Source organism: Podarcis filfolensis, assembly GCF_964270895.1.
Source record: "Podarcis filfolensis genome assembly, chromosome: 8".
NCBI classification, from domain to species: domain Eukaryota; kingdom Metazoa; phylum Chordata; class Lepidosauria; order Squamata; family Lacertidae; genus Podarcis; species Podarcis filfolensis.
In genome coordinates this window covers 64,525,127-64,548,345 of record NC_139611.1, presented here as the reverse complement: position 1 = coordinate 64,548,345, position 23,219 = coordinate 64,525,127, and the positions used below count along the sequence as shown (strand labels likewise).

The 23,219-nt window shown below is 46.5% G+C and overlaps 2 protein-coding genes and 1 long non-coding RNA gene across 6 annotated transcripts in view; 1 reads left to right on the top strand and 2 right to left on the bottom strand.

Moving 5' to 3' along the window:
* Positions 1–668: 668 nt before the first annotated feature.
* LOC310769150 lies at positions 669–20,822 on the top strand. Its single transcript, XR_014551448.1, has 3 exons — positions 669–974; positions 13,592–13,708; positions 20,482–20,822. It is a non-coding gene; the product is annotated as an uncharacterized lncRNA (long non-coding RNA).
* On the bottom strand, positions 976–5,655 carry SFN (stratifin). The gene has a single exon (XM_083627974.1). The coding sequence runs from the start codon at positions 2,461–2,463 to the stop codon at positions 1,723–1,725; it is 741 nt and encodes a 246-aa protein (XP_083484100.1). The 5' UTR covers positions 2,464–5,655; the 3' UTR covers positions 976–1,722.
* ZDHHC18 (zDHHC palmitoyltransferase 18) overlaps positions 12,890–23,219 on the bottom strand; it is a 32,813-nt gene continuing 22,483 nt past the window's right edge. For 2 of the 4 annotated variants that reach the window (XM_083627664.1, XM_083627663.1), the window contains exon 8: positions 18,362–21,704. In XM_083627664.1, coding sequence (XP_083483790.1) covers positions 21,599–21,704 — 106 coding nt within the window. In that variant the 3' untranslated portion in view covers positions 18,362–21,598. Of the gene's footprint in view, positions 14,551–17,840; positions 17,937–18,361; positions 21,705–23,219 lie in introns of those variants that run through there. The other 2 variants (XM_083627662.1, XM_083627661.1) reach the window with 2 other exon arrangements.

Genomic DNA, 23,219 nt, shown 5'->3' with positions numbered 1-23,219 from the left:
CTTTCAGCCCATAAGGATATTGGTTAAACTATTGGTCCCATTCTCATTTTTGTGAGGAGCCAATTGGTTAGGCCAGTGTGTGCCCTGCACAGGAACTCTGCGTTGTCACCAATACTAGTCCTACCTAGAGTAAACTCACTGAAATCAATGTATCTGTAACTTAGGTCTATTAACATTAATGGGTCTACTTTGCCTGGACTAGCATTAGATTCAACCATAAATTCAGACAAAATCTCTCTCCCAGCCTGACCTGGGAATGCCAAGTATTGAACCCAGGACCTTCTGTGCACAACACACATGCTCTGTACCACTGAACCATGGCCCTGCCCTAAGGCATGCACCCTCCTCACCAATTTTCTGTACAGCAATGGGAGTCCTTGGCACATGAGTCAAAGGGGAATGTTTCCCTGAATGTCCAAAGTCTGAAGCAATTTTTTGTGGTACGCAGGGTGGGTGGGATCCCATTGGTGGGATTAGCTCTGTCTCCTCTGTCACCTGAGCTAGGGAGAAACATTTGCAGCAGGTAGCGAGAAGCAAGGGCACGCTCTTCTCCTGGATAGGTAAGCAGCAGCCTCCCTTTTCTGCCCAGATCAAAGCCATTCCTGTCCCTGGCTGCCTCTCCCCAGGGTGGTTCTGCAACTCCACCCTGGCCTCTTTCTTTCCCAGATAAGGCCCAACCTCATCTTCAGGTTGCACCGCTCTGCCTTCAGGCGTAACCTTTCCTCCCGCCTCCCCCGAAGCTTGCAGGAGCGCCTCAGATTTCAGAGGAGCAGAAAAGCTGCCTTGACGTGCATCAACCTGTCTTCCACACGCTTTGCTTAGGCTTGCCCATTTCCCGGATCTTCTCTCCCCGTCCCACAGCATGCCAGCAAGAAGGGTTGGGGAACCCTCTGGGTGCCACCCCATTCCCCCTCCTACTGCCCAGGGGGTCTGGGGTGCGGGGAGAAAGAAAGTCAAGACCAGAACTACAAAAGGTAGGTGTGAAAGTGAACTTTTTATTGGGGAAGAAGACTGTAGCAAACCACCTCAGTAACACCGTGATAACAAGAGGCCCTCTTGAGATTGCTATTCTTAACCCGCTCAGAAGAGTTCCCCCCATCCTGCCCCCCCCCCCCCGCTACCCTTGAAAAGGCCCACCACCTCCATCTTCTTACAACAGGATGCCCTGAGTGAGAAAACCCAGCAGATTAATTTTTTAAGAAAGGGGGCCGCGAGAAGCAAAGGTGACAACTCTTGCTTAATTCTGTTCAGCTGCTACTTTGGCAACTTTACCACGCAAAACAAAACAAAAAAAATCTTTCTTCCATAGTTAAACACTAAATATATGTATACACGCATATACATTCAGATATCTCTGTCCTCCATGACAGGTCAGGAAGACTCTTGTGTTAACCAGGTGCTGACCAGATAGATACAAGAGTTAATACAAAGCAAGGAGCTCTGGGTTGCAGGAAGAGGTCACATACCAGGAAGTACAGAGGCCAGGAAATAGCGATGCCCCTCCAAAAAGCTGCCACATGAGGAGAGTTAGGTAAATGCTGAAGTCCCATTTGCGCGTGGATCAGTCCCCTTTTGCTATAAAAATCCAGCTGGAGCTCCCAGGAGCTGGAGAAAATGAATCTTATAAAAATAGGATGGGTTGGGAAAGTGGGACGGGTGGGAGAGAGACAGTGAGGTTGCAGGGGAGACAATGAGTTACCGTCGTTCTGCAGTCTGCAAAGTTCAGTTCTTTGGCTCTTCACCAGCCTCTCCCCCTTCTTCTCCTGAGCACTCTGCGGTCCATAATGTGAGGTTGTCCCTGAGAAGCTGCATGATGAGGGTGCTGTCTTTGTAGGAGTCTTCGCTGAGCGTGTGGAGGTCGCCCATGGCCTCATCAAAGGTGGTTTTGGCTAGCTTGATGGCTTCTTCTGGGGCATTGGCGATCTCATAGTGGAAGACCGAAAAGTTGAGGGCGAGGCCCAGCCGGATAGGGTTAGTGGGCTGCATCTCCTTCTTGCTGATGTCCATTGCCTCTTGGTAAGCTTTCCGTGCATTGTCAATGATCTGCTTGCGGTCATCCCCAGTGGCCACCTCAGCCAAGTAGCGGAAATAGTCGCCTTTCATCTTCAGGTAGAAGACTTTGCTCTCTGGGTCACTGGCTTTCTTGATGAGGTGCTTGTCCAGCAGCCCCAGGACAACGTTGCAGACATCCTTCAGCTCCTTCTCAATCTTCTCCCGGTATTCGTTGACCAGCTGGGATTTGTCGTCGCCTTCCTCGGTCTTGTGCTCGATGCTGGAGATGACCCTCCAGGCAGACCTCTGGCAGCCGACCACGTTCTTGTAGGCGACGGAGAGGAGGTTGCGCTCCTCGTTCGAGAGTTCAGCTCCGTCCTCCACCACTGCCTTCATGAAGTCGGCCATGTCCTCATAGCGCTCGGCCTGCTCAGCCAGCTTGGCTTTCTGCACCTGGTGGTTCCTGGCCATCGTGGGGGCAATGGAAGGGAGTGCTGGGCAAGGAGAGAGATCAGGCAGCTACTCGAAGAGCCCTCAAGAGTCTCTGCTGAGTTCAGCTGCCGGGATCGGCTTTTGGCTTTGGCGTCTCAGCCTGGAGCAAGAACAAGGCGTGGTGAAGAAGCGCTCAATGAGCTGCCCTTCCCCCACTTCCTTTCCTGCAGCCTCTCCTTAAAAGGAAAGTGGCAGTGATTCACTCTTTGAGCAAGATGGTGAATGAATGCTCACCTGCCCAGGGATGCAGAGAGGGAAACAGACAGACAGACAGAGAGACCCTGAGACCTCTTAGGCAAGAGGTCGCTTGTCCTCCTGACAGAGGCATCAGTGGACAAAAATGGGCCACAGAGCATGAGCTCAAATAAAAGAGCATCTGTTCCCCTCCAGGGGGCAGTGTACAAAAACCTAACCTGACCCACAAGTCCCAATCTTAACCCCTGTCCATCCCCAGCATTCTCTAGTCAGTATTTTCCAGGGGATTTCAGTATGTCTACTATACATCTAATCACATTCGTCCTCCCAAAAAATAATGGGTACTGTGGTTTTTCCAAGTGTGCTGGGAACCCTAGACCTGTGAGGGGTAAACTACAGTTCCCAGAATTATTGTTGTTGTGTGTACTTTAAATGTGTGGCATCTACACACCCAGTACTGACTATGTGAAATTGCCTCCCTTCCGAACATGGGACCAGTTTATATGATCAATGGAACAGGACCACAGCGGTTACTGCGGCTGATATACTGTTGTTGTTTTATTGATCTTTTAAACTGGATTTTTATTGTGATTTTATGGCTGCATGAGCCATTTTAAATTAGAGAGCAGTATATATAGTAAATTATTTTAACAAATAAAGCTTTCCCTGAAATGTACCACAGCAGAGGAGAAGGGGTGCATGTTTGGATACTCTGCCATTAAACAAAAGGAATCCCACCCTTCTGCACACAGAAAACATTAAACTTGGCCTTCTTCCTGACACATAAGTTTGACATATGTGGTGGGATTTTTTGGGGGGAAAGAGCAGTATTCAAATATGTGGGGGGAAATAAGCCACCTGCAAACTGAAGCGGTACTAACCAGGAACAGCTTTACCATTTAGGAACATAAGACCATTGGAAGGTGCCTTAGGCTGCATACACACCATACATTTAAAGTACACTGTTCCACCCAAAGAACCGTGGGAACTACATTTTACCTCTTACAGAGATGCAATTCCCAACATCCATAACAAACTAGAGTTCCCAGGATTCTTTGAGACAAGTCCTGCGTGGACGATACTTGGCTATATGGAACAATTTATGTGTGTTGAATATGTGTGTGGAAACTGTGCGCGGCCATGTTGAACACGGACGTGACCCCAAAACGTCACAGAAAGGGACAGGGTTGGGGCAGAACAGGGTGTTTGCAGGCTTTTTCAATGGTGTTTCAAATATATGCAATTTCACCTAAATGCACGGTGGCTTGGAATGTAACCCCTGCGTAAATGATAAGTTGCCTGTAACTCAAAATGGCATATTCCCACTAGACGCATATCCCACTGCCGTCTGCAAGAATGTGCAGATAGTCAAATATGGCTATGCTCACCCCGCTTCTCCAAGTGGTGAGAAGCTCCAGGCTGATGCTCTTTGGAAGAAACTCACTCAATGTCATGGGCCAGGAGTCAGCTTCACTTGCTGAGCAGCAGCCTGAAGGAGCCAAAAGCGAAGTGACTCCACCTGCTCCTGATGAGAACCAGCAGGCTCCAGCTTTCTTAAGCAGGGTTTCCAGCCTCAGTCAGTTGCGGGAAACAACCTTTGTCGTTCCTGGCCTGACGTTGCTGCTTCTTGTGACCTTGGACCCTTAGCTTTCTTGACCCCTGGATTTTTGACTACGTGAACTAAGATACTCCTGACCTTAGGACTGGACTGGACCTTGTATGCAGACTCATGTCTCTGGGCAAGTACCCCCCGAGACTTGGCTGGCTGGCTTCTCCCTCTGTGAGCTCTGCCGTGGCTGACAGCACAGGACTGAGACACTGGAAGCTTATTGGCAGACTGAGGTTGGTGGGGGACTGTCCCATTTCTCCTAATAGCCCAGCCTCCTAACTCTTCTGTTTTTAACACAGCTATTCAAGTTTACATAGAGATCCAAGTTCAAGGAACTCTGCATGTGACAGAACATAAATCTCCTTAGCCCAGTGACTTGCAGCTAATAGGAAGACAATAATACAGATAATCACTTAAAGACATCAAGATTTAGCTCAAAGGTGTCAAGCTTGTTGGCTGGAGTCGTTTTCTTTTTCTGTGAGATCTCCAAAAAGCACCTGCCACACCTAACAGTCACTTTACAGTTTGACAGGGAGGAGTGGACTCCTCTTCGGAGAGGTGCGGATGTGGCATCTGTTCACACATGTTCACACTCGGTGATTGCAACCTCATGTGATGATTGGTATTTGTGAATCAGCCACGACAAATCATCACAGGCCAAGGATCTCGCACACCTATCTTAGGAAGCTGCTTGTAGTCAATCAAATTATTGGTTCATCTAGCCCAGTACTGTCTACTCTGACTGGTAGCAACTGCAGGTGCTGTCAGGGAAGGACTTTGGGACTGAGGTCCAGGGCCCAACTCACCAGGAGGGGCCCTCAAATGCAGCAGAATACAGTGGTACCTTGGTTCTCGAATGTCTCCGTTGACTAACATTTCAGAACCCAAACGCTGAAAAACTGGAAGTAAATGCTTCTGTTTTCAAACACGTCTTGGATGTCAAACAGCATCTGCTACGTGTTTTTCAATTTTCTCAGTTGAATTTGCGGGCAGCTCTTTGTGCCTCGGTTTTCAAACGTTTTGGAACTCAAATGGTCTTTTGGAACAGATTACGTTCAAGAACCGAGGTACCACTGTAACTGGCTCACTGCATTTTGAGAGAGGCCGTACTCAGATCACTAAGGCTGCATATACACCATACAGTCATACCCTAGATCGCGAATGACCTGCGAGTCAAACGTTTTGCCTCCCGAACGAGTGTTCCTGTTTGCGAATGTTCTTTGGAACCCAAACATCTGAAGAGGCTTCCACGGCTCCCGATTGGCTGCATGAGCTTCCTGCAGCCAATCGAAAGCTTTGCCTTAGTTTCCGAACATTTTGGAAGTCGAATGGACTTCCAGAACGGATTCTGCTAGACTTCCGAGATACCACTGTATATTTAAAGCACATTCTCTTCCCCACCACAAATGTGGCCTGCCACTCATGCTGCACCACATTTGGCTCAGCGCTCAGCCTCCTCTGCCCCCTCAATATTGGGAGTGGGGCTGAGCCCCCTGCTAAACAATATGGAGGGGGCTGAAGACACTTCAGCCCTAAGGAGTTGGTTCCTATGGTGTACAGCACTGCACGGGATTCAGGCATATACAGAGTCTAGCTCCATATACACCAACTGGCTACATAAAGTAACATATAGTCAGCAGGGGTAGTCAATGTGGTGCCCTCCAGATGCTGATGGACTCCAACTCTCATTAGCACTAGCCAGTATAGCCAATGGCTAGAAATGGTGGGACATATGGAGGACACCATGTTGACTGATCTAAACTAACTGGCTGCATCTCTCTAGGATTTCATATAGGAGTCTTTCCCAGACCTGCTTGGGGATGCTGAGGAACGAACGAACCTGGAACCTTCTATACAGCTACAAAGAGACTTCAACAAACATTACCCATACATTCTCCTCTTTTCTTTGCCGTGCTCCGCATTTGTTTCCATGAAAGTATAGAAAAAGTTTCACTCTCAGAACTAAACCTGTTGCCACTTGCCGAAAGACTTCACCTTTCTTCCGACACTGCCAAAAAGACAGACGGGAGAAAGCCCAACTGCATGACAAATTCCTTGCACTGCTGAGTGTTTTTTGAGCCTAGGGTGATACATCCCAGGCTAGCATGAGGAGAGGATGGGTGCGGCTGATAGCTCAGTTGCTCCAGCTTGAGAAGGTGAATTGTTTCACCAGGGGTGACTCATTGCTGATCTACGTTATGTGGTCTGAACAAAACTCCCTCATAGCATCTTAGCACAGTGACACAGACCGCACTTTTCTTTTCAACTCAAGTGACTGGGTGGTGCAGGGAGATTGCTAAGGGGGGTGGGAGGAAAATGGGTCAGGAGCCCTGGAACACACCCAGACAGCTTCAAAGGCCTTGTAGCATGATAGTGGAATCGGGTCCATTAGGCTAAATGGGGTACTGCCCCACCAACCTCCATTCTAGTCTCAGCCAGCCCACCTGCCTGACTTTGTGCAAGCCTAGGGGGTGTCCTCCTCCCCAGCCTCATTTTGCTCTAGCAGAACTCAGCTGCATAGCTGTCAAGCGTCCCTTATCCCAGCGCCATGTCCCGCTGCTGACCCTTATTGATGGATGTCCCTTAAATTTCCCGGGTTTCAAAAGAAGCAGCTCCTCTCCCTCCCTCCCTGCCAGCCAGGGAGGAGGGAGGCTCCAACTGTGTTGCTTGGCTGCCCAGCCCGCCCCCCTCCGGCCTTCTCTCACCAGCCTTGGTCCCCGGGAGCCCCTCCCTGCCGGGACTGGCGGGAGCCTCGGGCCCTTCTGCCACCATCCTCCTCGAGGCCGCTGAACTGAGAGTCTCTGCCTGGGTCCTCCCCTCTGCCCATTACCGCTGCTCCTGCTAGGCCGTACTGTGGCTGTGCCGCCGAAGGACCCGAATGAGATGGGCAGCCTGGCATGTCTATGAATTGATGAGGAGCCTTGAGAGGAGAGCGAGGGCAACCATAGAGAAAGCAGTTCAGAGAGAGAGGAAGAGGAGGAGGCGGAGGCGCGGGCAGGTGTTCCAAGGGCTACAAGGGAAGGACCGCAAGCACTTCTCCTATAGATTTGTAGTGGTAGACTAGCATAGATGGTCTGATCTGTGGGTTTACTTCTGGCACTATTTCCCCCCCCCCCTTCCTCCCGCCCCACCTGATGGAATTGAGAGCTGCAGATGGAGCACGAGAGAAAAATTACAGAACTGCAGCAGCATCTTCGTAGCTTGGACTTTTTTGCGCGAAAAGTGGTTGCTGCTTGTAGTTATTTAATTGCAGTGTTTCGTCAGCTGGTGTCTTGAGCAGCAACCTCTGGAAACAAAGGGCTAAAAACCGGTGCTGCTCTCCAAAATTATCTGGTCCCTTTTAACTGGTTGACTAAAATCCCTTATTTTGGCTGCTGGTCCCTTATTTTCAAGGCTGCTGGTCCCTTATTTTCAAATCTGTAAGTTGACAGCTATGCTCAGCTGGGAGAATGGGGACAAAACCAGAATTAGGTAGCTCTGCCTCTCATTGGCTCTGGTGCCATCTACTGTTTGGGCTCCCCATATTCAGCCCCGACAATCACAATGGGCACCAACCAGCACTGTAGGAGGGGTGTCCACTTTCAGAGCACTGGAAGGAGAGGGCCTTGTGAACCATTTGGTCCAACCTTTGCTCAAAGCAGGGGATCCGGAGCTAGAGCAGCCTTTTACAGATGGCCAGAGGCAAACCTAGGGTCCCTTGTGTCCTTGGCAAGGAGCTGTATCAGCACTCCCCCCCACACACAAAAAAATCACCTTACTGCAATAGCTGCACTAGAAATTACTACATTTTATGCGACCCAAGTACCTGAAGCAAGCTTCTCCTGTATTTGATCTCGCTGTGACGGCGGCATTGCGTCGCCACACACATATATGTCATACACCCCATAGTCTCCAGCTGTCTACCATCATACTGTCTTGCCATTTCTCTTACCCAGGCATAGGCAAACTCGGCCCTCCAGACGTTTTGAGACTATAATCCCCACCATCCCTGACCACTGGTCCTGTTAGCTAGGGATGATGGGAGTTGTAGTCCCAAAACATCTGGAGGGCCAAGTTTGCCTATGCCTGCTCTTACCGCTCAGCTCCCAGCTCTTATCTAAGCTCACAATCTTTCACAGATAGCTGGAGACAAGTTTCTGGGGTGATGGGGGGGCAGTCTTGCCAACTTCTAGGTACAGCTCTGCAGGTGGCTGGTTGCATATCTCTGCAAGGCAGAGCCCATCCGCTCCCAGGTATTGGTTCCATTGGCAAACTGCTCGGCTGAGAGCTTTCTCCTTATGTTCAGCTGAAACCTGCCCTCCCTGTAAGTCCCTATTTGATCTAGGCCTATCCTCTGTGGCAGCAGGGAACAAATCTTTGGCCTTTTTTTCAGTATGACAGCACACCAAGTATTTGAAGAGTGCTATATGCTATATGCCCAAAACACCTGATTTATATGCAGAAGGCCCCAGGTTCAGTTGAAAAAGCAGCAAGTGATGAAGGGCGGGAGGGAACACTCTGCCTTCAAAGCTAGAAAGCTGCTGTCAGCCCATATAGATGATGGGTCATGGGTCTGACTCAGATCCATATACTGCTAATTGGTTGTGCAGGGAAGTTGGCCTGTTTTAGGGACAGGGTATTTCCCCAAGATTCCAATCCAAATAAATTAAAACTGTTCGCAAACAATGAATTCTTTCCTCAAGCTAGCAAAGCTATTGGGACTTGGAGGGGCTGCATTTCTTGTCAAGGGTCCCTGTGTTTTCATTGTTTGATTGTACACAGCCTTTTATAGGAAAGGTGGTAATAGAAATGTTATAAAAAGCAAAGCACCGGAAAACAAAATAACCTTGTGGGCGTCTGCTATCAGATTCTGCACTAAGGTGGTTCCTGAGCTACACTTGCAACCTCCTCACATTCCTGCAGGTTCTTAAGGGAGTGTCTTGTATCAGATTGCAGAATCGCAGGACACTTAATTATATGCTTGTGTGGCACTTTTTCATGACAAACACAGTGCTTCTGCTGGCATTAGCAATGTCCCCAAAGTCTGTGGCTATGTTGGTTTGGGAGGCTGAATTTCCAAGCAGTTTTCTGGCATTGGTGGTGCTGGAATACAATTCCCAGGAGAGAACACAATATAATGAGCATGCGGCTGGTACCATCAGTGCAAATGCGCCATTGCAAGCCAGGTGAGAACTCTTGGGAAACAGATCAGTGTTTTCTAATTACTCACCAAGAAAGTTCATGATTCTTGAGTCAGCTCCGAATCTAAGGGGTTTGCCTGCTGCTGGTCAGCATACTGATGTCATGACTAAGCCACCAAGAAGTATTTTCAGCTCATACAAGATGGCTATTGCTCACATTCCCAGCAATAGTCAGACGCCTGCTGCCTCCAGAAAGTCTAAAAGCAGGATGTAAAAAATAAATAAATGGGGGAGAAACCCCAGCAAGTATATTACCTCTGTGTAAAGCGGTTCCATCTTCTCAGGGCTAACAGCTGTCCACATCAGGGAACAATACTTAGCATGTGTAAAGCGCTTTTGAGCATCCAAAGCCTCTAAGGGGAGCCTCTGTGAGGAGCTCACACTCCTCCAGATGTTATTAAACTCCAACTCTTACCAGTCCCAGGCTGCATGGGCAACGCTCCGGTATGATGGAGAATTGTAATTCAGCTATATCTGGAGTGCAAGAGTTACAGATAGGTAGCCGTGTTGGTCTGCCATAGTCAAAACAAAAAATTGTGTGACAGCACAACAGGCTCATCTCAGCTATCTGCCAACCACCCATTCCCACCACCCTTCTGAGTAATACCCCTCCCCACCTTCTCACTATATAGAAGGATCGGGCAACTTCTGTTTCAGTGTATCTGAAGAAGTGTGCATGCACACGAAAGCTCATACCAAGAACTAACTTAGTTGGTCTTTAAGGTGCTACTGGAAGGAAAAATTTTTTTTGTTTTGGAGTGCAAGAGGCTACCCATTCCTGCTGTAAGCTAAGTCAATATCCTAAGGTTGCCATATTTTAAAAAGCACATATCTCCCGCAAAAAAGAAAAACTGTCATTTGTTAAGGATGCTGGGAATTGTAGCTGTCATGCATAAACTATAGTTACCATGATTCTTTTTTTTGGGGGGGGGGTGCTTTAAGTGATAGTAGATGAGAGATTTGAACCTCCATGGACAGTGACTTCCTAAGGCAGAGGAGTCACCTAGAGCCTTTTCGCCTCCTTCCACACACACAGTGTGATGACAGCAGTGACTTAACTGGTAATTATTGTGTGTGAGAGCGAGTGCTTGGTGTCCTTCCAATTAGAGGCCTGAAAGGCTGCCCTAGGGTTGAGATAAATGCTACCAACTGGGCTCTGGCTGGTGCCTATTATCGCTTCGAAACCCACCTGCCCTATGAAACACATGCTTAACCTCAGGCAACCCAAAGTTTGAAATATGCCCACAAAGATCCCTCCACTATCCTTGCCACTCCAGCCACCTCTGAGTCATATTTTAAACCGTAAGCAACTTTTACTTTATGCTGTAAATAACTAGATATTTGAATGTTCCCACACTTCCTCCCTGCCCCTCCCCACCTCCCCATGGACTCCAGTACTCGATAATTGCCGAGGGCCTGGGTGAACCACTTTAGCAAATGCAGAGCACAGGTGCAGCATGTTACCGCTTTTAATTGTATTTTTCTTGCTGCTTTTATTTCATATGTTGTATTTCGCTGTGTTACAGTTTGAACTCTTCACAGCCATGCTGTAGACCACAGCTTGGGAAGCCCTGCTAGAGAGGAAAGGCTCAAACTCACTATAACAGGCTGGAATGTCAGACATCTGGGCGGGTCTTTGTGCCTGTGTTCCAAACAGTACAGAGCATGCTGCCATCATGAAAGAGAAGTGCCCATGCTGTCTACTTTCGAACCTCGTGCTAGGGCTGCATTTAGGAGTGTCTTCACCCCCATTGTCCAGCGCTGAGGGCCTTCTGGCAGTTCCCTCACTGCGAGAAGCGAAGTTACAGGGAACTAGGCAGAGAGCCTTCTCGGTAGTGGCGCCCGCCCTCCCACCATATGTCAAGGAAATACACAACAATCTGACTTTTAGAAGACATCTGAAGGCAGCCCTGTTTAGCGAAGTTTTTAATGACTGATGTTTTAATGTATTTTTAATATTTTGTTGGAAGCTGCCAAGAGTGGCTGGGGAAACCTAGCCAGATGGGCGGATGGGCGGGTAATAATAATAATAATAATAATAATAATAATAATAATATTTACTCTGCACCAAGAAAAAACAAGGCTACAGCACAAAGGGTGCCAGAACTCTGCATGTTAAAAATAAAAAATGTCAGAACAAAAATATATAGAGAAGGGGTTCTGAACATAGAAAGCTTGACACAGAATGGTTGCCAGACTTTCCAGTATCCTTCCCAGATTTCTGCTCCCCCCAGCCAATTTATATTTTTGCACATACAGCAACATAAATGTTGCAAAATAAAAAGGCAAAGTAGGCTGTCTCAGTACATAGACAGCAGATGCATCCAGAGCAGCAGTCTTCTTTTAACACCTAAGTACTGATTATCTTGGGGACGCGGGTGGCGCTGTGGGTAAAACCTCAGCACCTAGGACTTGCCGATCGCATGGTCGGCGGTTCGAATCCCCGCAGCGGGATGTGCTCCCATCGTCCGGTCCCAGCGCCTGCCAACCTAGCAGTTCGAAAGCACCCCCGGGGGCAAGTAGATAAATAGGGACCGCTTACCAGCGGGAAGGTGAACGGTGTTCCGTGTGCTGCGCTGGCTCGCCAGATGCAGCTTGTCATGCTGGCCACGTGACCTGGAAGTGTCTGCGGACAGCGCTGGCTCCCGGCCTCTAGAGTGAGATGAGCGCACAACCCTAGAGTCTGTCAAGACTGGCCCGTACGGGCAGGGGTACCTTTACCTTTTACTGATTATCTTGGTTCAACATTTAAATAACAATGAAAGAGGGAGATCTGGGTTCCATTCATTTTTCTTGATTATCCAACCATACATTACAAGAACAGACATTAGTCTTTGTCCTAGAATCTGAGAAACACTTCTGACTTGATAAGTATGGAGTGACATTGTCTTGCTTGTACCATAAAAATGTTACATGTAGTGTAAAAATCCACCACAGTTGTCAGTTTCTGTACCACGTTTTCTCATTTGTACATTGTAGAGTAGGGGTGAGGAACCTGTGAGCCTGCAGATGTTGCCAGACTCTAGCCCCCATCAGCACCAGCCAGCCTGGCCAATGAGCAGGGATGATGGGAGCTGGAGACAGGCAACAGATGGAGGGACACAAGTTCCCCAGCTCTGTGGTACACAATGTAGTGTGTGTGTGTGTGTGTGTGTGTGAGAGAGAGAGAGAGAAAGAGAATATCATACAAAGCTGCCTCGTACCAGCAACAGTATTTATCCATCTAGCCTTTGCAGATTTAAGTCTAAAGAGTTTGCTGTTTGCAACACAGTCCACCATGTCACACCATGTGATTGCAAGATCACAGGCAGAGTTAGGTGTATACAGTACTGCACTGCAACAGTAGTAGGCAGCAAAGAAAAATGGACAGCCCTGCAAAGAAGATGTTTCCATCAATTAAAACGCAAAAACCAGAGAGTCATGGAGTAAGATAGGAGAAATTTTATTGTTACAAAAGTGAAAGGCATAACTGAATTTCAAACCCTACACAACTACACTTAAGGGACCGAAAGGGTTTGGTTTTGCTCTCTGTATAGAGCCGCCTGACAACCTCCCTGCTCCTTGGCCCTCACCTACCTGCAAAAGGTGAGGCAAGGCAGAATTCTGTACAGGAACTGTTAGATAAGCACTACAAAATACTGTTAATGGTATATTTATTCATTTTTGGTGTGGAGGATGAAAGAGAGGGAATAGATCTAAAGGAATCCTAAAAACAAGTGAGCTTATTAGCAAGTTAAAATGCCGGAAGGTACAAATTCCTATCTGACTACACCCAAGGAGTGTGCACCTTCCCCCAACACTCAAAAGTTTGAATAAGCAGCTTAGATGTGGGTTTTCTAATCCACAGCCTATGCAAAATCCTGCTTTGCAGGCTGTATCAGCTACATTTGTGCATTTCAGCAGGGGTGACCTGGCGGCGCTCATCCTCGTGGGGCAGCCCAAGACAGGGGTTAGGCACAGCATCCTATATAGCAGGGCTGTGTACCACTCTGTGCTTAAGAAGGTAGAAGAAAAGAAAGTTCTATATCATGAAAAGCTAAATTCCGCAGTGTATAAATTATGCTAGTTGACTTATTTACATAATCATTTAACAAATTTGCATATTTCTGTTTTTTTTTGCCAGTGATGGGAAGGACTGAAAGGTGATGTACAGAACCAAATCTCCACCTTGAGTCATTGGAAATCCAAGTCTGCTACCCTTCTGGCTTTGAAATTTCGGCAGAAACAGCACCTACACATAGTAAGCATATCTTTGTAACAATTAAGGTTTAGAACTTGCCCTTTTTAAAGAAAAAAAAGCATATGATTCTCAGGAACAGGAATTCTGCATCCGTTACCACATTGAAACAAAATTGTTTTTAACGCTCCTGTGGAATCACATCACATCACACACAGACACACAGAGCCCTGGGTATTGGTTCACAGTTCTAATGCACCACATCGCATTAAAACAGATGCAAGTTTTGACCAACTGCATCAAGTGGGAGCACATTAAACAGCTAGTGCAAACACAGCTTAATGGGCTCTGCTCTGCTGCAGCTAAAGACACCACATCAGTTCTTGACATCACAAGCAGATCGGGGTGCAGGGGAGAGAGAAGAGGTGGGTGCCTTCAATTGACTAGAAAAGTAACACAATTATCTCCTAGAATCTCTGGAGCCTTGAAACATTTTTTCTGCAGAGCAAGACTAGATAAAAACTGTCCCCGGCCTTGATGTGCTTAGATACTAGAGTCCATTCCCCCCACCCACAAAAAAATAGGAACTCCCGTTATTGCACTCACAGCAGGTGGCATGTATGGCTTTAAGCTTCGAACCCTACAGACAGCAGGAGCAACCTCTGCCTGAGGGTTTGGAGTAGCTTTTTCCTTGTGCATGTGGCATCTCCCTATCCTTGCTGTGAAACGGGAAGAGATGCAGCGATATATTAAATATAAATAAATAGATAGCCCTGGAGGGTAGAGAGGCACAGGTGGTGGCAATGGCTGTACTTTCAGATATTTGACAGAGCCTCTTGGGGTCGCCTTGGGTTTTGCCACGAGGCGCAGAGGGTCCTCAAAATCTCTTTTGTGCCCCGGACACACTGGATGTTCCCAAGCAGTGCAGGAAGGGGGGAAAAAAGAAAGAGAAAGAGATAGGATTAGTAAAAGGAAACACCAGAGATAGAAAAAAGGATGTTCACAGGAGTAGGTGTGCCTTCAGGCAAGCTAAAGAGGAGGAAGGGTGAAGATCCTGGGAAATTAGTGCAGTTTGGGTAAATGTGGAACAAGTGCCATTCTGGTAAGGATGACTTTATGAATGCTCAGGTGAGAAATGTCAGGAAAAGGAGGCGTTGGGTATTTCAGACTACCAAAGAAAGGGATTTCAAAGTGATCCTGATTAGTTAAGTGTAATTACAAAAAACAAAAACAAAAAAAAAAGGTTTCTGGTTAGTGTTTCATGTGGGCATGCAAGTGTAAGAAAAGGACAGGCAAGGAAAAACCTTCTCATAATGTCTGGATAGCAAAAAACAGGCAGAAGCCAAGTGTGTCAGGTTGCCTCCCAAGTCACTTAATTCACTTCCCTTGGCATCTGTGTTAGCTACAGCTTCTGCTGCCACATCAGAAGAGAGAAGTGTCCCGAAGTTCATGGTGCATCTCAGCACTAGAAATAGTGTGGTAAAGGACCGTTTGATGGAGTCTTCCATTCAGACACATACATGGCCCACTTTCAGCAGGATGGCTAGGAACTTCATTTCACACTGCCCCCATCATACAATACTGTAAATGCAGCAACAGTCATTAAGTAGGAAATAGCCAATGTGAAGCTGCAGAAGTTGTTGGATTCCAACCTGCCACCGCCATGGTTAATGTTTAGGGGTGATGGGAGCTGCAGTCCAACAGCTGTTGGTGGGCACCACGTTGGCTGCCCCTGGTGTGAAGAGAGGCTTTGCTGGGTTGCTGAGCACTCAGGCTGCGGGGGAACAGATGGAAGCAAGTTGCATTTTGCCTGGGATGGGTTCTACTTGGAATTCACCTCCCACCCTTTCCCTAGCAGTGAATGCGGGCAGCTGGCTGGAAAGCTCAACCCAAGTGCTCAGTCTTCTTCTGCTCTGCCCAGCACTCCAGAAAGGAGATAACTGTCGCCACAAGCCCAACCTAAGCAGTTCGCTTTATCGGCTAGCAGAACCCTCATTGCCCCAGCTGCTGCTCCTTTTGCTTGCTCTTGCCAAGGACAAGTGGGCAGCAACAGCTTTCTCCCTTCTGTGTGAGTGATGGGGAGTGGGGAAGGCAAGATGAAGAGAGAGCAAGATATAAGGAAGGTTCTCCAGATTTGTTTTTGCTGATGGGAGACAGGAGAAAGTGAGGTGGGCAAGTGGGTGGTTAACATGCATTTCTTCACCAAGGGTAGCATATAAGCTAGGGGTGGGGAACCTGTTTTTCAGCCCTAGGCAAGCTTGAAGGGGAAAATGACAGCAATGAGCAGGGCCAGAAGGAGCAATGAATGTTAATTTTACCTCTGTACAGCAGGCTTGTTTCCACACACGTCACACACACACTATCCTTCATCCAGGCAAGTGAAAAAGTATTATCAGAGTTCAAGGCAAAGACACTCAAGGAAGGGTGCAAAGCACTCCTGGCGAGGGGTGGGGTGGTTTGGTAAGAGTCTCAAGAGTCAGACCCCTCTCCCTGCCCATCCCTAATATAAATCAAAGACTTTGGGAAGCTATGACTATTTTTTGCCATGGAACAGTCACAACAAATAAACCTAGAGGCTGGGCAACAGCACCAATTCAAGCCAGGCAAACAGACATTAAAATATGAGACTGTTTGTGAGTGATAATGCTGCCAGATATCTCTTATTCCAGAACATCCATATTTTAAGTCCATCTCAAGACCTCAGGCCATCTATCTGTAATATAAGCATTCAGAACTTCCCAAAGTTAAGACAATGAACTTCCATACATCAATATACTCTTTTGAATCAAATGAGAAGCAGAGTTCTGAAACACCTGCACACTTTATTCAACACTGTTGTCAAACAAAGCATCCTCATAATTACTTACCAGCAGTGCACATACAGATGTGATACGGTTAAGCCTCATTTTGGAGGACGTGAGATGGCAACAAAATGAGAGCACCAGAGAGGGTGGGGGCAACAGCCATTAAAAGAGCAGAGCCAAGATAGCAGATTAGATTCTGGCTTTTCACTAAAAAATTGGGTGTGGATACCCTGCACACCAGCTGGGGTAATGGTTAAGAGACTGGGCTGTAAACCAAGAAGTTCTTGGTTCAGTTGTCACCTCAAATGTGAGAGTGGGTCTATTAGGCAAACCACTCACACACAGCCTCTGTCCCACCTGAAATATAGGGAGAAGACTGATCATACAGGGAAGTCATAAGAAAAACAGAGATAATGTGAAGCTCTTCACATACTATATAAAAAGTTATATATAAATGCTAAGTGGTGATATTTTCTACCCTGTTCCCACCTTAACCTGCCATGAACATAAAGATCCTTTATGAAAACAAGGTAGGTGCAGGCTGATGATCCTGGACATCATCCCTTGTTCTGCCCCCCCCCCCAATTTTTTTGAGCTGATAACCTACTATAAAAAAATAATCTGCTACTAGTTGCAATAATGAGTTGGCAGTATTGGGTCTTGGACCCCACCCCCACCCCCGGGTCTGGCTTAAGCATCTCCCTGGTCCCAGCTTTTGGGAAATAACTGTGCATGGCATACTCATGACATCTGTTAGGCTCAACCACAATCCTACTTTAATTTATAACTTGATTTACACAAACAAGAGATTACCTAAATATTTCTGCCTAGTTTTTGACTACTTCATGATAGTAACTACTACATGGGAGGTAATTTTTATTTTTAGTCCTCCAAGCTATCATACAGAAGTGTAAAGACCTGCCAAAAAAGCCTGTGACATTTCCTGCCTTCTGTGTAGTCTCAAAATCCACTGGGGTAAGCCGGGCATCTGGCAGTAGCCCATACATAGCAAGAAACAGACTATGTGTGAAAACATGTTCCCATCACATTGAAAAGATTGCCTGGAAAACTTCCACATGTGTAATGATGGTTTTAGTGCCACAGGGAGTCCTGCCGTGGGTGGTGAGAGTAGAAGGTACCATGAACATCTATCTCATTTGCTCAAGGTTCTCCTAACCTATCCCTCAAGGCTACCTTGCTGTCACACAGGCCTCACAGATCTTCACGTGGCTTAAGCTATTGGTGGGATGGGTTGTAGGGCACACAACAAAATGAGAACAGCCACACAGACTGGAGGGATAGATGGGCTCCAGGCTTGAAGCAATTCATGCGGCAACAATGAGATGATTCACCAGATGAGGGCGAGGGGGAAAAAACCAATGCGTTCTTACCAGCTAACCTTCAGAGAGCAGTGCTAACCCATCCTGTGGGATGGGGTTATCCCATCAGGCAGTGCAAGATATGGCAAAGTCCTGGCAGGCATCCTCCTAGAGAAGACACCAGAGATTATGCACCGTGGCAGTCTCAGGTTTGGGGAAGTAGAATTGGGGGAGGGAAAGGGGAAGAGAGAAAGAAAGAGCATGGGTGCCCTCCATCAGTAGCATAACGTGCTTTGTGCGGGGATTGGCCAGCTTAAGTTATGGCTACTTTGAAACTCTACACTACTAAATCACTGCAATTAACAGTACACAGATCCCCACCCCCCATGTATATCCTCAACCACAATGAGAGCCCTTAGTAGTTGCTTTTATGCTTGCTGGGTTCTAGTGTCAGCATCCAGGCAACCATCTTAATCAGCAGGTGTTCTTCCTCCAGTGATTTGCCCAAGCTCAGCTTCTTGCATAGGAAGGAGCTTGAGCTTGAGCTTCTTAAATCTAGCATTAAGGAAATGCAAACACAAAATCCAAAGCAATTAGCTCTTTAAAAATAATTTTTTTATTACAAAAGCAAATAACAAAAGAAACTCCCCACACAGACGTAACACTGCTACAAGTCCTTGTCCCCTCCCTCCCCACCTGAGCTTTACAAATATGATGGTGTTGGAGGGTGGCCTGAGCTCTCCCTCAACAAGAACACGATCCTTCCCTGATAACTGAATGAGGCCACCCTTCTGTAAATAAGAGGGTAATCTAGGACGGACAATGATTAGTGTGCCTGGCTTATGGAAGCCAGGAATCTTCTCTCCCTCCTGCACTTCTGATTCTGTTCCTGAAATGTTGTACAAGAAATGAGTGTGTTTCCAAATAAGATCAACTCTTGGAAAGCAAAGCTGCTATCTTTTCAGCAGGTAGTTCCAGAAACATTTGGGGCTCCATTGGCCAACCAAAACTGCTTTGCTGGCAAGGCTATCCTTTGGAAATGCACCCTTCACAGATGAGACTGTTAATGTGGCTGCGATGGGAACAGCACAGGCTGACAACATCTCTGGCATGATGCAGAGCACAACTGGGGGGCACTGCTGCCTTCAACATCAAGGTTCATGACTGTTAATATTAACGGATTTGGCACTTGCCTAAGTGGCACATGAGTTCAAGCGCTTGTCCCATGCATCAGCCAGCACAACACTTGGAATAGCATTTGCAATAGCATCCAGATGTCAGGATGAGAACTAGCTAGGAAACCCATAGTATCTTGGGGTCCTATATTTAGCAGAAGAGAATTGCAAGACCTGTCATACCTCCTGGGGGAATAAGTCATACTCAGAGATTCTCCAAGAGGCCGATCAGTTACAAAACCCTTCAGATCTGCACTATGAATAAGCCAAATTTTACCATTCATAATAAATATGCTGGTCAAGCAGGCCTATTATAGAGGTGGGTGTGTATCATGAAGTCCAGACACACACCTGATTGAATGGGAAATGGTGTGGAAGTCTTTAGACACCAGCAGAATGTTCCAGTATGGTCCTGGTCCAGTATGTACCTGAGCTTGTCTTAAGTACAAACCCAAGTTTTAGAAAGGGAAGTGATTATATGAGCTTCTTGGTTTCTCATTATAACTCTCCTGATTTGTCAGGCAAACACATTAGAATGGGACTATGCTGTCTGAACAATCAAAATTAATAAGAAAAGCAAGGGAAGCATAGAACAGGGTTAAGGAACTTGTGGGATAAGGAACCTCTAGGTCCAACTCCTATCAGCCCCAGACAGCCCTATAAATGGTTAGGAATGATAGGAGGACACACAGTTGGCTACTCCCACCACAATATGTCAGTTAACTCTTACTAATGGAGAGTGGAGGATGCTAATTTCCTCTTCACAAAACACATACCTCTTTACAGGGCTGGGTAATTTGCTGCCCGTCCGAAAAACCCTTACAAGAATCCTCTACGTGGCCAGTGGGTGAAGTCTGCCAGGTGCTTGTTTGTTGTAACTGATCGCTCTCAAGGACATTCTGCTGAATGGGGTGGTGCTACTCAAAAGTGCTGATGGATGTAACACATGGCCCTGAACAGCATGAATGACGTTGGAAGGAAAGATCTGACTTATTCACTATCCAACTGCTAACTCAGTCACTAACTATTAGTACAAATTCCTACAAGGTGACTTCAATTATGCCAATTTTTATTTTTTAAAAATGCAATGTTTGTCCTTTCCTGATTCTCTGTAGATGCAAGGCAGGGAAAGGCATGCTCATGTCCCTTTATTTGTCCCTTTGAGACCAGAGATCCTACCATGTTTTCCACAAACCCTAGTTTCTACAGGTTTATAGGGATAAGAAAGGAGAATCTAGCTAGCCGTAATGTGTGCTATGGGCTCCCCATCTTTTCCTATGGACTGATGAAGTCTAGGAAATAATGGCTTAGAGATCTTTGTGTATGTAAATTACTTGATACAAAAAAATCAACATTGTAATAATAATTATATATCTAACATGGTTCCAAGAACCTGTGACACAGGTTTATGTATAGTAAAAAGTCACTTTTTAAAAAACCCTTAGAAAAACCTACAAAATATGTGCAAAAATATCCAGCAGCTTTTAATAAACACATTTCAAGTATCTAACATATTTTAACCTTCCTATATGCATAAGGACTCAGCAGAACAAGATGGGAGGCACTGCAAGAGGATCTTCAGTAAGAAGAAACATGTTTACGTCACTGGTTAAGAATTGAAGTGAATGGCCTCAACTTCCTAAAGGAAACAAGCTTATTTTTGGACAGTGTACGCAGGAAGATATCCCTCCAAATTCCTCTTTGAAAATAGCCTTTGGTCAACAGGTCTCCTGTGTACGGATTTCCCTACCCCTACCCCCACCATAGCTCTCTCACCCATATGCACATCAATGAATTATGTCTCATCTCTATTCACATCACTTAAGAATCTCAGATTGGCTTGCTTCATTTTTTCCTAACCATTAAACGAAGAACCTCACTGGGCTGTGTTTATCCTCTTGTCACAGCAATCATGCAATTGAAATGAACAAGGACAACTCCCAGTCAGTTCCCAAAGTGAGAAATCATTGTCTGCTGATCAAGTAGATCTGCTCAGGATCTTTCTTAGGGATCTTCAACTGTTTGCACCCCCTTCATTCCCATCGGTGGGAGCCAGGCAAACCAGATCAGCAAGCACCACTTGCTGCTAGGGCATGGAGTGCTGTGTCCTCAAATGGTTCAGCTCTCTGCCTTACAACTTAGGGCAGCACCAATTATCTTTTGTGGTCAGATCCCTTATGCAGAGCGGTCCACCTTAACCAAGAAGCAAGTTGAAAAATAACCTGGAGTATAGCTTCAGGGATGATACCCTGGTTTCTCCCTGCTTCATTGTACTAACTCCATGCAAGTTACTACATCCTTTTCAACCAACCCCTGCAGAAGACCCTCTGCGAACAGATGGCTTTCAAGAAGCTGGCATTTCCCAACCAGAGGCACTCTCTGCTCTAAGCAGCTCCAGTACTCTTTTCCCCCCTGTGAAAAGACGGCCCTGTCTAGAGGCTTAACTGCAGCAGTCCGCAGTGTTCAATTTAAGTTCCACTGTATAAAAATGAAACCAAATAAAAATCAATGCACAAGGCGATGGGATGTGCTTTGAGTAGGAACTTTGGAGGCTCCGCCCTACAAGGCTGTCCTTCCTGGGCCCAGGAAATGGTAAAATGGAGGAGAGGCACCGGCTGGAGGTAGGCATAGGCATAGGACTGCTTAAGGGTTGGCTCATACCATGCTGGCATCGGATTTCGTTCCAAAGGAAGGAATTTCACTCTTAGGAGTGGATGGGGTCCCAGCATCTGCCTGGATAAATCCTCTTCTGTCTATTAGGCTAGGGTGGGGAAGAAGAAAAACAAGTAACAGGGAGGTCAGTCTGGTAATCAATGCTAAACCAAATCAGCAGCAGCAGCAGCAGCAGCAGCAGCAGCAGCAGCAGCAGCAGCAGCAGCAGCACTACTTTTTCACCTTGTCAATGCATGTTTGTGGATGGGGTGGGAATTCCAATCTGCATTTGGATCACAAACATGAAATCAGGGGCATCATTTATGCATTAGTGCAAGGGTAGAGAACCTAAATCCCACTTGGTTCAAGTGCATGTGTGAGTTCCTTGCAGGGAACACTCTCATGCCCCCAAGCTCTACATAAAGAAGGAGGGAACTCTTTGTGCATCAGCTGCTGCATAAGTTCAGTCCTGTTGGTCACTCTCTCCTCCTCATGTGCCAAATGTGATGTCATTATGTTGTCAGATAACTGAGAGGTGAGTGGTCCCTTTCAAAGTTGGCCCCTTGGGTGGGGAGATCAAGATTTGCATTATGGATGATGAAAAGTATGTTTCTTTAATTTATTTACTTGTGCCTTCTCTTCCTGGTTTTTAAAATGATAAATATGTTTTAAAAGGAATACAAAGGCATGTGGTCAAAAATTTAGGTGAATGTTCATAAAGAAAAACCTTGAATTTTTCCTTCAAGAAGGCCTGAAGCAGATAAATTCCTTCATCCAGGAAGGGATTAGTGAAGAGTCCAAGGCCCATCAAAAACTTAGTGTGTCTCTTGCAGGTGGTTTGGATAGTATGGAGTTCTCTCTACTGGAAGTACTGTTAAATCATGGCTAAATTCTGCGCAAGTTTTGTAAAGGCCAGACTCCCATATGATGAGAGCAGCTCATTGCCCATTTTAGTTTCAGAGAGGGAACAATGTGGAGGTGCTATATGTTGAAGACATGAGCTGAGGAATCCAAAATAACAGTGGCACAAAAAGTAACTGTAAAAAAATAAGCTGAGCTGAAAGAGCTCTTCAACTACAGTGGAACCTCGGCTCCCGAACGCCTTGGGAGCTGAATGTTCTGGCTCCTGAACAAACAAAAACCAGAAGTAATTGTTCTGGTTTTCGAACATTCTTTGGAAGCCGAACGCCCGGTGTGGCTTCCACGGCTTCTGACTGGAAGCTGCTGCAGCCAATCAGAAGCCGCGCCTTGGTTCCCAAACTGTTTCGGGAATCGAACAGACTCCCGGAGCAGATTAAGTTCAGAAGCCAAGGTTCTACTGTAGTTCTTGGACTGCAGACATGTTCAACAGGTGTTTGCCAAAGCACGCTTTGCCTCATACATTACAACCTCTTAAGTAAACTGCTCTATTTTTCTGATATAGCAGTATATAAACATTTAAATCAATAAAAAAAGTTTTCACTATATTTCACTGATTTCATTCTACCACCGTCAGGCTGTACCATCTAACATACAGTATCAAGAACCCTCTTAGACTCCCAAGAGGCAAGCCTAATTTGAACTTTAGTGTTCATGGAAGGACTATTTGATGTAATTTTGTAGTTGTGGAAAAGTCACGGCTCAC